At 36.8% G+C, this 14,824-nt stretch overlaps 1 protein-coding gene across 5 annotated transcripts in view; it reads right to left on the bottom strand.

The window, feature by feature from the left end:
• Positions 1-2,732: 2,732 nt before the first annotated feature.
• Positions 2,733-14,824, bottom strand: part of sesn1 (sestrin 1) — a 130,540-nt gene continuing 118,448 nt past the window's right edge. For 3 of the 5 annotated variants that reach the window (XM_072552314.1, XM_072552350.1, XM_072552340.1), the window contains 8 exons: positions 14,321-14,521; positions 11,311-11,493; positions 9,889-10,143; positions 9,455-9,602; positions 8,264-8,379; positions 6,976-7,166; positions 6,749-6,893; positions 2,733-4,011 (listed from right to left, as the gene is read on the bottom strand). In XM_072552314.1, coding sequence (XP_072408415.1) covers positions 3,925-4,011; positions 6,749-6,893; positions 6,976-7,166; positions 8,264-8,379; positions 9,455-9,602; positions 9,889-10,143; positions 11,311-11,493; positions 14,321-14,521 — 1,326 coding nt within the window. In that variant the 3' untranslated portion in view covers positions 2,733-3,924. The remainder of the gene's footprint in view (positions 4,012-6,748; positions 6,894-6,975; positions 7,167-8,263; positions 8,380-9,454; positions 9,603-9,888; positions 10,144-11,310; positions 11,494-14,320; positions 14,522-14,824) is intronic. The other 2 variants (XM_072552321.1, XM_072552331.1) reach the window with 2 other exon arrangements.

Here is a 14,824-nt window from a genome sequence, read left to right as displayed (position 1 = left end):
CTGCAAACTTGGAGATATTGCATTTAGCTCCATCATCTAAATGGTTATATATAGCAGGGGTCAAAGCAGTGATGCCTGTAGTACCCCACTAGTAATTGGCTGCCACCTAGGAGAAAACAATTGTTCACACATACAGTTTCCTATCTGCCAGACAGATCTGTATTCATGAGAGAAAGTGAGGACTGCAGATGGTGGACAGTCAGAGTCGAAAAGTGGCGCTGGAAAAGCACAGCAGGTCAGGCAGCATCTGAGGAGCAGGAGAGTCAACGTTTCGGGCATAAGTCCTTCACCAGGGCTAAAGAAGGGCTTATGTCCAAAACGTCGACTCTTCTGCTCCTTGGATGCTGCCTGACCTGCCTTGCTCTTCCAGCACCATACCTTTCGACGCAATTCTCTATCCATGTCAGTATACTATACCCAATCCCATGTGCTTTAATTTTACATGCTAAACTACACTGCGAGGCTTTAGCAAAAGCTTTCTTAAAACTCCAATCAAACCATATCCACTGCTTCCCCTTTATAACTCTGCTGGTTATATTCTCATTAAATTCCAGATTTGTCAAGTATGTTTTTGCATCACCACCTACTGTAATCCCAAGTCTAACAGTTACATCTGTTAGGACTCCATCAATTCAAAATAGAGATACTACCAAGCCACTCCTGATGTTGGACATTGAAGTCCTTGCCCAAAGTACATTGTGCCATTCGTGTTTGTTCCGTGTGGTGTTCAACCTGGAGGAGCACTGATTCAACAGCTGATTTTAAGGGTGGGGTGCAATAATTAGGTTTCCTTAGCTATGCTGGATTTGAAGCCACTTCATGGGGTGTGGACATCTGAGACAACTCCCTTCCAAATGTATATCACTATCACCTCTGATGGGTCTGGCCTGCTACAGGAACACAACGTACCTAGGTATGGTTACACGATTTCCTGGGACATTGTATAAGGTATGATTCCATGGGTATGACTACTGTCAGACTGTTCCTTAGGTATTCCCAATTTTCTCCCAGATGTTAGTTAGGAGGATTTTTGCAGGGTCAAGAGGCTTTTCATTGCCATTTTTAAGTGCCTGGCATTTTGACCAGTTTCATTCCTTTGAGACTTTTTAGCAGTATACAACTTATACAACTAAATGGCTTGTAGACATTTCAGAGGGCAGTTAAAAATCAACCACATTGCTGCTGACATGGATCCACGTAGTCAAGACCAGATTAGTAAAGGAAAACTGCTGCTTTTGAGGACAGGAGTGAATCACAAGTTTTTATGACAATTGACAATTTTTTCAGTCACAGTTGGACTTTTAATCCAAGAATTAAAAAAAATTCAAATCCCAAAGATTCAAACCCCAAACATGATGGGCCCATATTTTACCTCCATCAATGGGAAAACATTCTAGAAAAAAGGTTTTTAAAAAAAATTCTTGTTTGGGATATGGGTATTGCTGGCAAGGCTGGCATCTGTTGCCCATTCCTCTATACCTTTGAACTGAGTGGCTCTCTAGGCCATATCAGAGAGCAGTCAAGAGTTGACTGCATTTCTGTGGGTCTGGAATCACATGTAGGCCTGACCAGGTAAGGATGACAGTTCTTTCATTAATGACATTAGTGAACCAGACAGGTTTTTGACAACTGACAATGGTGACATTGTCACTATTAGACAGCATTTTAATTGCAGATCTTGCTTTATTGAATTCAAATTTTACCATCTGCCCTGGTGGGATTGGAACTCACGTGACCAGAACATTAGACTGGGGCACTCGATTACTAGTGCAGTGACATTACCACCACACCAAACACCTCTTCTTTACAGGAGATTATTCTGCTACATCAGCAAGAACTAACCCATTACTATCCTTAAAAATAAACCATATCTAATGTGAACGTGGAATAAATCACAGAAAATGGAGTTTCTTTTTCTGGACAAAGAGCTGGATGAAAAGTTTATCCAATCTTCTGTACTCTAACCAGAGTGCAAACCTATTTAGTACAATTCCAAATAGCATTGTGCAGTAAATTTGGACCAGATTGCTGGTTCCACAAAACATACTACACAGCTGGCAGAACAAACTTCAGGCTGAAATTGCGCAATGAAAATATAGTACAAAGTCTAATTTAACACAGATCACTGATACATTCAGAACATGGTGGTCTTATAGTACCTGACACCCTGCTCAGCCTAAAGACTCCCCACAGCCCACACCCTCTTGATTCTTTTCTTTCCTCCTGTATGGGATCGTGGAAGTGAACTCTTAAATTTTTTCCATCTGAGCAAACCCATCTGAACTGACTTTCATTCTAATATAATGAGTAGCCTTCAATTGTGATCTTTGTTGGTCATGAGCTCGTGGCTTGCAGAACAAAAATTCTCGAAAGAGTTTTCAGATCAAATCATTTTACTTTCCACAAACCTTTTTCAGGAGCTTGAGAAGGAAACACAGTAGAATCTCAAAATTTTCCATATTTGAATTCATATGTAGTCATGCATCCATGGTCCTAAGTGGCACCTTTCACTGCTCATCAACTACACTTTCATAGTTGCTGGTTACAAGTGTCCTCAGACGAGAAAGGTTCTGCTGTGCATAAATGACTTCCTAGACATTACAATTTCACTGGGATTTAAAAAAAATTTGAATGCTATTCTACACAATCCAAAATTAGTTTTAATTGAGAGAGTTTGCTGCATCTGTTAAATATTAACTACAATAATATCTGGCAATTTACTGAAACAGGTACATTGGCAACAAATTTTATTTCATTCATTTGAAATGTCAATACTGACATTTATTTAAAAAAAACAAGTTTAATATTTTGTATTACAACCACTAAGTTGATGAAAAACCTATGATAACAGAAAAGACTTCATGCTGATATTTTTAATCAAGCACTGGTCATCAGTAAACAAAACATTTCCAGCTTTGTTAGATAAGCTGTTGATGGTTAAAATATCACATTAAAAAAAAATTATGTCTTTGTGCTGTAATTCTAAAAACTATTGTCCTGTCACCTAGAATCATGCTTCCGGACAAAGCTCTAGTAACAGAAAACTTTCATTGTGCTAGAGGTAACGGAACCTTCTCTCACAAATAGCAATAGTTATAAACATTAACTGTAATACAAAACATTCATAAAGCATTACAGTGTGTAAATTTTGCAAGGAAGACAGAAACTCAAAATACATTTCTTGTCTCAAGACAATACTTTGGGTAAAACTGAATTGTATCTATCGCTACTACATCAATCTTTGAAACAAATGTAAAAAGAATCACACTGCAGGTTTACAGCAGAATACAAGTTATAGAAATACTTGCATATTTCAAAAATTATACAGCGATGTGTTAGAAATCTAACAATTATAAATGTCAGTACAGTCTCTCAAACTGTGACTCATCACTGGAGTTCACAATACAGGCTCAGGTAGCTGCAATATTCAAATTGATAGTCTTAACTCAACAGGGCCAGCCAGCAATTGCAGCAACCACTGACAGGAATAGCAGCACCAACAACTTCCAATGTATAGAAAAAGGTCCTAGAGATACAAATCTTCCAGACCCCAATTTTTAAAAAAAATACTCCAACTCCAGTTACCTACAGCAACCACACATTATAACCTAGTCTAAAAAGACAAAAGCATACAGCTTGTTGCATTGCTGCAAATCATTGTAAGTGTTAGAAATTACTTTGTGTTGTCAAAACACACACAGATGATCAAATACTCAGGTTGCACATTGGTTTTTCACAGTCTTCCATTCTGCTCCTTTGGTGAAAGGTCCAGAGTTACAGGCAAGCCACTACGCACCAAGAAGTAACACTTTTCTCATGATGTGTGTTATGGCTCAATGGAATTTATGGATAATTTGCCTACTTTGGTTCAAATGAATGGCAATTCCTTCAATGAGAATGGATGCTTATGAAAGTGCAGGCTTTTCATGTTAGATATCGTGTAATGGCTGTCAAAGCATAAAGAAGTTCTGCCTGCATTCGAGCTTCCATAAGAAGCAAATTCACATGAATCTAGAGGAAGGAAAAACATGTTCTAAAAACAAATTCTTTCAAAAGTGACAATTGAAAGAGTTAGGGAAAAAGAACAATTTAACATTAAAATAAATCAATTCAATTCAGAATTTTTTATTATATTGAGAACTCAGTGAAAGACATGACTCAATCTATACACTAACATAACCCAATGCCACTACCAGTCAAAATTGTTACAGTGAAAGTTTTTTAAAAATATCGCCACATTAGTTATATGCCTTAGATCCCAGGGTCGTCAAAAAAAATTTACAATATAAATGCTAGTTCATTTTCATATATATGAAACGGTAAAGTCTGTCAGCAGGCCATTTGTCTACAAATCCAACAAGATAGAACCCCAGTAATGTCCTCACCAGTTGTTCTGATATGTACCTCAAGTAGAGTTCACTGCATAATAAAATAGGGTAAGAATTCCTGGTGAGAGATTTTCATCTAGATGTAATGAGGTCAACTGTAGCAATTCAACTTTTATTTCACAAAGTTGCTTCAACTTCACTGGAAGAATTTGGTCAGAGTTAAAGGAAAGTGCTAAGACTTTTTCAGAATTCTGGCAGTTCCAGCTATTGTATGGAAATATTAAATCAATTTGAAAGGAGGTATTACATACCATTTAAACTTTCTAGAAAAATGTAGTTTAAAATCTCAAAACAAAAAGGACTGCATATACCGTGCTATGATGTCTACAGGGAACTATGTGGGAACTGAACTTGAAATGTCCCCACTACAGTCAACATTACAAAACTTGCAATGCTAAAGCTAAAGATACTTTTACATTTAGACTTGATTGTATTAGAAATGAATCAAAGGACGAAGAGAAAGAAACAAAATAGCTTCTGCTAGAGATCAAGTATTGGGAAACTAAAGACTGAAATGATCTCTAGACTTGATGAGTTCCATACTAGGATTTTAAAGGAAGTAGTTACAGTGAAAACATTGGTAACAATCTTTCCAAAGGACTGGAAAACTGCCAATATAACATCTTTGTTCAAAAAAAGGTGGGAGACAAAATAAAAACAGGTTGCCATAAAAAAAAATCACTGGGCAATGTTAAGAGTTTATTACAGATCGTTCTGCTATAACACATGTTTCATCAATGTGAATTCACTGTAACATGATTGACAAATTGGGGATGCTGTTTTTAAACAGCAAACCTTTAAAATATGCTGGCTGTAATGCGATCATAGCACCAACATTTTAAACACTACTTCTAAAGTGCAATTTTTATGCACTGCAGGGTTGCACAAGAATACAACCATCCATTATAGAAGAACTGACCGTATAAACATTGTAATAGCACAGCATTTAGAAATATAGAATAGAATCAAGCAGAGTCAACATGGCTTCATGTCGGGAAATCATGCCTGATAGAATTCTTTGAGGAAGTAACAAAAGGATAGATAAAGCGAAACCAGTGAATGCAATGTATTTGGAATTCCAAAAGGCATTCAACAAAGTACTGCACATAATGCTACTTAATAAGAGCCCATACTATTGAGGGTAGTGTATGAGCACGGATAGAAGATTAGCTAACTAAAGAAGTGTGTCAGGATAAAAGGGGCATTTTCTAGTTGGCAACTCCTAGAGTGCTACAGGGATCAGTGATGGGGCCACAATTATTTACAATATACATAAATTACTGGGATGATAGAAAAAGTGATTATACTATCACAAAGTTTATGTAAGACATAAACATAATAGGAAGACAAGTAGTGAGGATGACAAGTTTACGGAGGGATAAACTGACAGTTTATATGATCAGGTGAAAATTTGGCAGATGGAAAATAATATGGGAAAACATGAAGTTATGCACTTGCCAGGAAGAGTAGTGAAGCTGAATATTACTTAATGGAGAACATCTACAGAAAGCTAACTCACAGAAGGATATGGGGCCCTAGTGCATGAATCACAAAAAGCTAGCATCCAAGTTCAGTGGGTAATAGGGAAGACAAGTGGAACGTTTTTTTTTCAAAGGGAATGGAAAAGAAAAATTAGAGAAGGTTTTCAAAACTATACAAGGCATAAGTCAGATCACAATTAAAATACGGTGAACAGTTTTGGTCCCCTTACCCAAGGTAAAATATACTGAAATTGGAGGTCGTCCAGAAAGGTCTCTAGATTGATTCCAGATACGAAGGGATCTTCCTCTGAAGAGATATTATGTAAATTGGGTTTCCAGCTTAAAAGAAGTGGAATTTAAAGAATGAACGGCAACTTTATTGAAACATACAAAATTTTGGGGGGATTTGACAGGCTAGATGCTGAGAATTCGTCTCCCCTTGTGATACATTCTAGGACCAGAGGGCATAATCTCAGAGCAAGAGGTAACCTATTTAATGGAGAGATGAGGAGGAATTTCTTCTGTCATAGGATAGGGAAACTGGAATTTATTTTTTAAAACACAGACATCTGTCAAGGCAGAGACATTAAGAACACTTGAGGCCAAAACTGACAGGCCAATAAGGGGATTAAAGGGGAGGGAAAAGACAGGAGAGTGGAGTTGAGGATTATCAGATCAGTCATAATCTCACTGAACGGCAGAGAAGACCTAACGTGTCAAACTGCCCACTTCACTGCTACGTCTATGGTCTAGTATTCATTTTCTAAGATTGAAGCAACATATTGGAAAAATGTGTAGCACTGAAGGAATCACACATCTTAAACAAAAATTTACTATATTTTACAAGAAATACTCAATTTCCATCTTAAGCCTTCATACCTTCTCAGAGTGTTTGAATTGCCTCCAGAAGCTGTCATACATTCTTTTTGTAGTCTTTGCGGGACAGCAGACTACAGTTTTTATATAAACTTTAAAGTTTCGATCCAATAGCTGATTAATTTCACCATAATCATAATCATCATATCTGTCACAAAAAATTGATAACATTATTTATATGGAGTAGTTCTCTAAATTTTGGGATTATACAGAAATGTCTGTAAACTGACCTTATTCCGAACATGCAATGGATATAGTTCCAGATGGCTCGCCTGAGCATTGAGGTATCAACATCTTTATGCATTGCCATAGTGTTATAAGTCAGGTTGTAAACGATCTGAAACTTTTCATCCAATAGCTGACCAACATCTGGATAAAGACGGTTAACAAGGGAGTACCCGTGATCTTCCCAAGTATAATCCTGCGAAAAGATTACAATGTTAAAAATCTAGTATTAGCATTTTAGCAATTCATGAATGAGTACTAATTAGCAAGAAATTTATGAAAGAACAAATATCCATCCAAAGTCCAAGACTATTGGTTTAACCAATAACAACAATGCCCTATTGACTACTCTGGATTGGTGAATAATGTTGACAGTAAAATAAAAAGCTATCTATTCCAAATTTTGTACTGGAATAAGATTTCATCATATCTTTTTGCTAAATCAGTTGGAGATCTTCCTAAAATGTTTTGACGTTGGACTCACTGAAAGCAAGAAGGCCAGCTCACCTCATTGCATTAGAAATCTTATATGTTACTCACTCCAAGTCCTCTGCAGTAGCATCATTCCTCTGTGCAATGGCAACACTCACGAACACCCACAAGCACACAGCATTATGAAAACATTCATAATTTGATCATCTTACAGAACGGATGACCTTACTGAAACACAAGACCTTGAGACTTGAGAGGCGGAAAATGAAAGGATGTTTCCCTTCTGGAGGGACTAGGACTAGCGGATATTGCTGAAAACAAGAAGTTACTCTTTTTTTTTCCTCTCAGAGGACTGAGTAACTTTGGAAGTCTCTACCTCAAACCATTGAAGGTAGGGTGATTGGCTCTTTTAAAACAGAAATAGACAAGATTCTTGACTAACAATGGAGTCGAGGCGTATCAAGGATATGTGGGAAAGTGAAGTTGAGGCTACAATAAGATAATCCACAATCTTATTAAATGGCAGAGCAGGCTCAAGTGAGATGAATGGCCTACTCCAAATCCTTATATGATTCAAGAACTGTTCATCATTCATGCTCTAAACAGTGCCTCACAACTATGTACAAGAAACGCATCACTAGGCAGGTTTTAAATTGTTAGTGTAGTTTGATTCCTGTCCTATCCTTTTTAATAGGATGAAGGAGAAGGAGAAAGCAAACTAGTCTTTGTTCATCATCTCACCCAACTTGTATGAGTATATTTACAAATTATGAACAGAGGCTCATGTGCTAAAACTGTGTGGCACAACAAACTGGTATATTTTAGATCAACTGGAGAGAAAAAAAAATTGTAGAATTGCACCTGAGCTCGAAATGTGGGCACATTTTGCTCGCCCTGTCTGGGAAATTCTTTGTAACCGTAGGTTGGGTCTTCAAAACGGCGAGAAACATCCCTTGTATCCACTGCTTCTTCACCTTCTTGAGTAGGAATGAAAACAGAGACTGATGTTGTCATTCAATTACTACAGAATCTACTACTTCAATTAATACCATGGACTTTCACTATCCTAGCTTTTAAATCACAAATATTAAAGCTTTATTCTATTAATAAATACACAGGAATTTTTACAGGTGATGTTAAAAGTTTAAAATGAAATAAGAGAATAACTTGCATACATCACAACCAGTATATTCTAACAAAGATATTAAGGATTATGGGGAAAATGCAGGTAAGTGGAGTTAAGGATTATCAGATCAGCCATGATCTCACTGAATGGGTGAAGCAGACTTGATGAAGCGAATGGCCTACTTCTGTTCCTATGTCTTACAGTCTCATAAGAACAAATGTCTCCAAATCTCCAGATTTGAACAGAAAGGAAATTTAGAAATAAAATATACTTATTTTACAGGCAAAACCTTGGTTCTATAAAGACATAGCTGAAAATGTGTTGCTGGAAAAGTGCAGCAGGTCAGGCAGCATCCAAGGAGCAGGAGAATCGACGTTTCGGGCATGATTCTCCTGTTCCTTGGATGCGGCCTGACCTGCTGCGCTTTTCCAGCAACACATTTTCAGCTCTGATCTCCAGCATCTGCAGTCCTCACTTTGTCCTCTATAAAGACATACCTTATTTTACTCCAAATATTTATAACCAGTGTACACGAAAACTATCATACTAACATTTTCTATTTTATTTTTGATGATTTATTCTTTCATGAGATTACATTGCTAAGAATCTGAAGTTACAGGCAGGCATGGCAGCTGATGATAGTGCCTGGTTACCATTACTGAGACCAGCTTTCAATACCAGATTTATTAATTGAATTTAAAATCCAGCGGCTGCTCTGGTGAAATATGAAGCCAGATTCCCAGAACATTATTCTTAATGTGTGGATTATTAGTTCAGTAACATTACCACATTATGTATCTATATTGAGTAAACATCTTCAGTGCCGTTTTTAGCTGTACCACAGAATTAATTGCAAACACAATCTTTACATAAGGTGATGATAAATTAACATTTATATTACTTCTACACAACTATCTTATTCTCACCTGCTGGTGCTACATAGAGACTTTCTATTTTTTCCCTCTCAAATCGTGTGGCCATTTCCTCCTGACTTGCTTCCTCTTCATCTCGACATTCTTGCAGCTGTTTCATTTTCTTCATCAGAACTTCTACCTCACAAACAGTCTCTGTTCCCTGTTAAAAACAAATATTTCTAAAATGATCATATGCATGACTCGAGTAACAGCACTTAATTTTGTTGTTGAGATCACTAGTTCGGTCTTGATAATTATGATTCTTAAAAAAACTTTCATTGCAATTTTGCATAAAGGCAGTCGTATTAAGGGAAGAGAAAACTAATGTTCCCAAAATTTACATTAATAGGCACTTTGTTTTAATTTAGGTTTTTATTGTATATGTATAAGTCCATCATATAAATGAATTTTTAATGTAATTTGCATGCAATAAGAAATGGATTTACCATTTTTGAGCTTACTTTGGTTCCTTCTTGGCCATTCAGTAGGTCTTCCACAACATCATTGCCATTTGTAAAATCACATACACAGCAACTACCAACAGAAGGGAGTTGGAAGGTATGGCCTCCATCACAATGTATCTCAGGGTTGATACCACAGCCATATGTGAATGATGCAAGAGAATGATAGTGTGTGAGTAGTACGACCACATGTACCAACTCAGCCAATGACCAGCCATGCTCTTCAGCTTTTAGGAGTTTCTGAAATAAAGACAAGAAATTCACCTAATTATGCTAATAATAGCTTCATATCATTCTCTTCAAACTTCCCCAAATTTTCTCAATTCCTCTAAATTGAGGGTATGGCTCCAGTCACTTCTTCACTAGTAAGTTAAAGTTATGATATAAGTAAGTAAGTAAGCAAGAAAGAAAGCAAGAAAGAGATATAGATGATTCTGAAACCCTCGTTATGCTTTTGATACCTCCAGACTCTCAAAGATGATCATTTTGCACTCTCCATAAATTTAAGTTTTTCCATGACTCTGTTGTCTATTTCTAACTTAAACTAAGTCTTGTTCACTATGCTGCTATAACACTGCATTGGGCCATGATTTAATAAATCCTCAAAATACTTGTCCTCACGTACAAATCTCTCCATAGTCTCACCTCTCCCTGTGTCTGTGCACTTCCCCCCCCCTGTACTGCAACCCTCTAAGAACTCTTTCTTCCTCTAACTGGATTCATGCTTTGGTCATTTGTTTTGATACAAAAAGGTCAATATGCTTTCAACCATAAGAGGCTCAAAGCTCTGGAATTTGAGCTGCCAATCTCTTTATCTCTTTCCCTTTAATCCCATTCTGAAACCAAGCTGTGCCTTCAACACTGAGGTTTTTAAGTGAATGGAATTCTTATACCTGCCTTTCTGTTGCATTATTAATGCAAATTCTTAGTAATTTTTGATTTTGTAATTTCAAAGATCTTGTAAGATTTTTGACCACATTTCGTGGAAAGTCCTACACCATGCACACTTCAAACCTAGTGTTCAAATTTGGGTGCTGCACAAGGAAATTGAGGGGTTAGAAGAACTAATGGAAATTAATCTGTCAGGAAAAAAAATTACAGATGAGAAAGGCATCTCAAACAAGGCTGGGTAGAGGACCAAGCGGTTGGAGAAAGTAAACAGAGGGAGGGAGGCAGTTTTGTTTTATCCAATGGATATGCAATGCAAGGAGATGAGACATCAAGATAGATAAAGAAATTATCAGTCTGATAGATGTTAGCCTGTGCAAAGGGTATGGCTCTCACTGTAAACAGTAATATTTATGATACAGTTGAGGGCAAAAAGCTACAAATGTGCCTTTGGTTGGTGCAAGACAGATTCAAACACAAGTTGAAATAAGACTGTTTACTCAATATTAACTCACTCACCTCAATATGATCTTTGGTAATAAGCCATGGTCTATGAGCAAGAATTTTATTTACTTCACTTAAAGCTTGAAGCTTCAGCGGAGCTGAATCTAATCCTGCTAGCCATTTAGGATCCCCACCAACTTGCAGAAAGTCATTAACGTGGATATTTACAAGATAGGAACACTGGTGTCGAGCCGCAGCCTGTTAATAAAGCCAAAGGTCCAACATTTAAGATATTTGAAATTTTATCAAAAAACATAAATCAGAATTTATCCTCTAAATAACACTCACTGGCTGTAATACACTCACTATTGCCTTTCATTACAGATGAGAAATGTTTCTACCACAGCTTCCCTTCTCATTTTAAAGTAACAAAATTAGTTTTGGCAAAATAGACATGAACTTTGTTTTCCTATAAGAACCTAAGAAAAATATTGTGCTTTGTTGTGAAATTCCTGCACCAAAATCCAAAGTAAACTACATTTTGCTTTCAAATATTAGGAAATAACATTTGAGTTAGCATTAATTATGCACAGGGAAGATGGCACAGTACAACAGATTAAAAGAACTCTAAAAACTCTACTTATGTACCAATAGCCCTTTGCCCTTTTTTGTGTTTTCATAAATGCAGAAGCAAACATGCAAAAGAAAAGTAACAATACATGTATTGCGAATACTGAAACATATGTTACTTAAACATTTACAAACAAACTTATCTTACTTTTTAGTTGCTGAACTTGAGTTTGTCAAATACAAGTTTAAAAGTGAACATTTTAAAGTGGTAGAAATTGCAATACTAAAACCATTTTTTCATGCTGAGGAGTCTGATCTATATTTACAAAAAACAAAATGCACTTAAGCAGATTACTAGATTTTAGCAAGGAAAATGTTCAGGTGGGAAGAATGCTAGGAAGTGAATTTTTGTCAGGATTTGCACAGCTGGAAATGGAAATTCCAATGTCCCACTTCCCATCCAAAGAAATAAGAAAAAGGTGAGAATGACTTTTTGAAGAGCTCTCACATCATTAAGTTGCAGCCTTGCAAACAGAAGTCACCTAGGTATCGACAGCTATGGTGTTCATGTGGCACCCGCTAAAGCTGAATCAAATACCAAGTGCATCTAAATCTTTAAATGCATCCTACAAGCAAAGAAAATAGGTGGGCCCAGGACAAAGACTCCACAAGGGCTTTGACAGCCAATTTGGCAGCAATAAACCTGTGCTTCTGTGTATGAATCCAATGTCTGTATTGGTAAGGAAGTAAGAATTATTTAGATCTTTGATACGGCAGGGGAAAATGTCATCAATCCCGTGATCAGAAACAAGCAATGGATCCAAAAGGTAAAGAGAGAAACAAACCAGCTTTCATCACAATAAGCCCTAAAAGCAGTAAGATTATTGAAAAAGGAGCAAAACATTAAGCCACCTAGCCTGATGTGTCATTTTACTAAGCTATAAACATTGTCAATAGGAAGCAAACCACAATCATAGTATTTGGTAACTAGCTAAACCATGCAAAGTGTTGTCTGCATACAAAGACATATTTATACTGCACCTTTAACATAGAAAGCATCCTGAAGCAATTCACAGGAGCATTACGACACATAGGGAAATATTAGGTCAGATGACGAAAAGTGTGATTAAAGCAATGGTGCAAGAGACCACGTTATGGACCGAAAATGAAAAACAAAGGCCACGACTTACAAACAAAGCAAAGAAAAAATTCAACTTGCAAAGCAAGTAAAGCTAATCAACCCATATGCAACAACGTTAATTTGGGGACAGTGCACCCAGAAAAAGTAGTCCCACATGTGTTCAGGACAACTCTGTTTGGAGACAATCTTCGGATTGTTTTTTTTCGATTGGCACTCAATGCTGTGGGCTCAGGAAAGCACAGCATAGTAAAAAAAAAGCCTGCAATTGGTCATGTTACAATTTGACACAGATTTGATGATGAATAAAACTTGACAAAGTGAGGCTGCTTCAATCTCTCTGTTCCCTTGTTTTGAAATCTTGACTTACAACTCTCTGCCATAAAAACAGGGAAAAGCTGCTGAGAGGAAGAATACTAAAGCACACCAGGAAAAGGTCCAGCCAAATAACTAGTGAAATAAAGACTGATCACCACACGCAAACAATGACAAGGGATTACCAAAGAAAGAATAGGAATGTAAATCCAACCCAGCCAGTTGAAATTTATATGCTTTTTTTAAAAAACTGGTGATACAGAACTATGTTTCTCTATTTTTCCCCACCACTTACTATTGGTGTGTTATGTCAGCTTGTGTCTGTATGCATTGTGTGCGCGCAATGAATTTTAAAATGGGTATATAGTTTAAGAACAGAAATTTGAAATCCTATTCTCCTACTGCTCTGGTTAAGGATAAGATTGTTACCATAAATAGTTTTCTTTATTACACTGAAGAAACCTCACAAGGCTTGCTTTTATCCTAAGTAGCAACGAGTCAGAGGCAAACTGGGATACATAGCAGTTTCATTAAATCTTAACATTTCCTACTCCAGGAATAGTGGGTCTTTATTTTCAGCTATAGTCCAGTGGATCATGACAATAGGTTTTATAAAAGTGCTTTAAAGGAGTAAAAAGGAAATGAGGTGGCGAGGCAGAGAGCTCCAGAGAAGGTATAAGAGGGTTAGGTAATATTAAGTAAAATCAGCAAAAATGGACGGACTACAATTAAGGATGCATAAAAGCTCAAATCACAAGAGTGCAAATTTATCAGAGCTGTGGAGGCACAGAGCTTACAAAGACAGGAGGAGTAAGGCCATAGAAGAACATAAAAACAAAATGAGAATTTAAAAATCAACAGAGTGATGCAAGTTTTGATCATGTGCATGTCAACATTTGCTTTCATACCTAATGGATAAAGTATTTCTACACCTGATCTTCTGTTGAATTCATTACTTTAAGGACTGGACTAATTAAGCTCTTTTCTTTTCACATAATGATGAATTAACAAGAAATTGTACACTTCATCCATGACCTGAACAATGCTACTGAAGGAACTCACCATTATTGCAATGTAGTGTCGATAATGATATGGCAATGGACCATCCACTTGCATCAAGTAGTGTTGGGTTTTGAGAAAACTGTCAAGGTACCGTGGATGGAATCCCATCAACAAGGTGATGTTGTCCAGGCGACCCAAAGTAGCAAATGCTTCAATGAACAGTAGGCGTGTCTCTGCATCTTCTCTTCCTAATTGGATGATCTGTTTAAAAATAATAATTTTCACTTGTATTCACACCAACACACAGTAGAAATAAAGCTTTTCTGTTGCCTTTCACAGATTGCAGAGAAGAATAAGTGGATGCAAATTTAAATAGTTATGATATTCAGGTAATTGGCTATAGGGATTTTACAGTTCATTCTGACAAGCACTACTCCACTGTATACTTGCATGTAGCCCATGATGCATTTACCTTCATTGCTGCACTTTCCAAGTTAGAATCAGAGTCATACATCATATACATTAGAGTTTAAAAGGTGAAGACTCAATTGCTGGAGAAACATA

Source organism: Chiloscyllium punctatum, chromosome 3, assembly GCF_047496795.1.
Source record: "Chiloscyllium punctatum isolate Juve2018m chromosome 3, sChiPun1.3, whole genome shotgun sequence".
NCBI lineage: Eukaryota > Metazoa > Chordata > Chondrichthyes > Orectolobiformes > Hemiscylliidae > Chiloscyllium > Chiloscyllium punctatum.
This window is presented reverse-complemented; position numbering and strand designations above follow the sequence as displayed.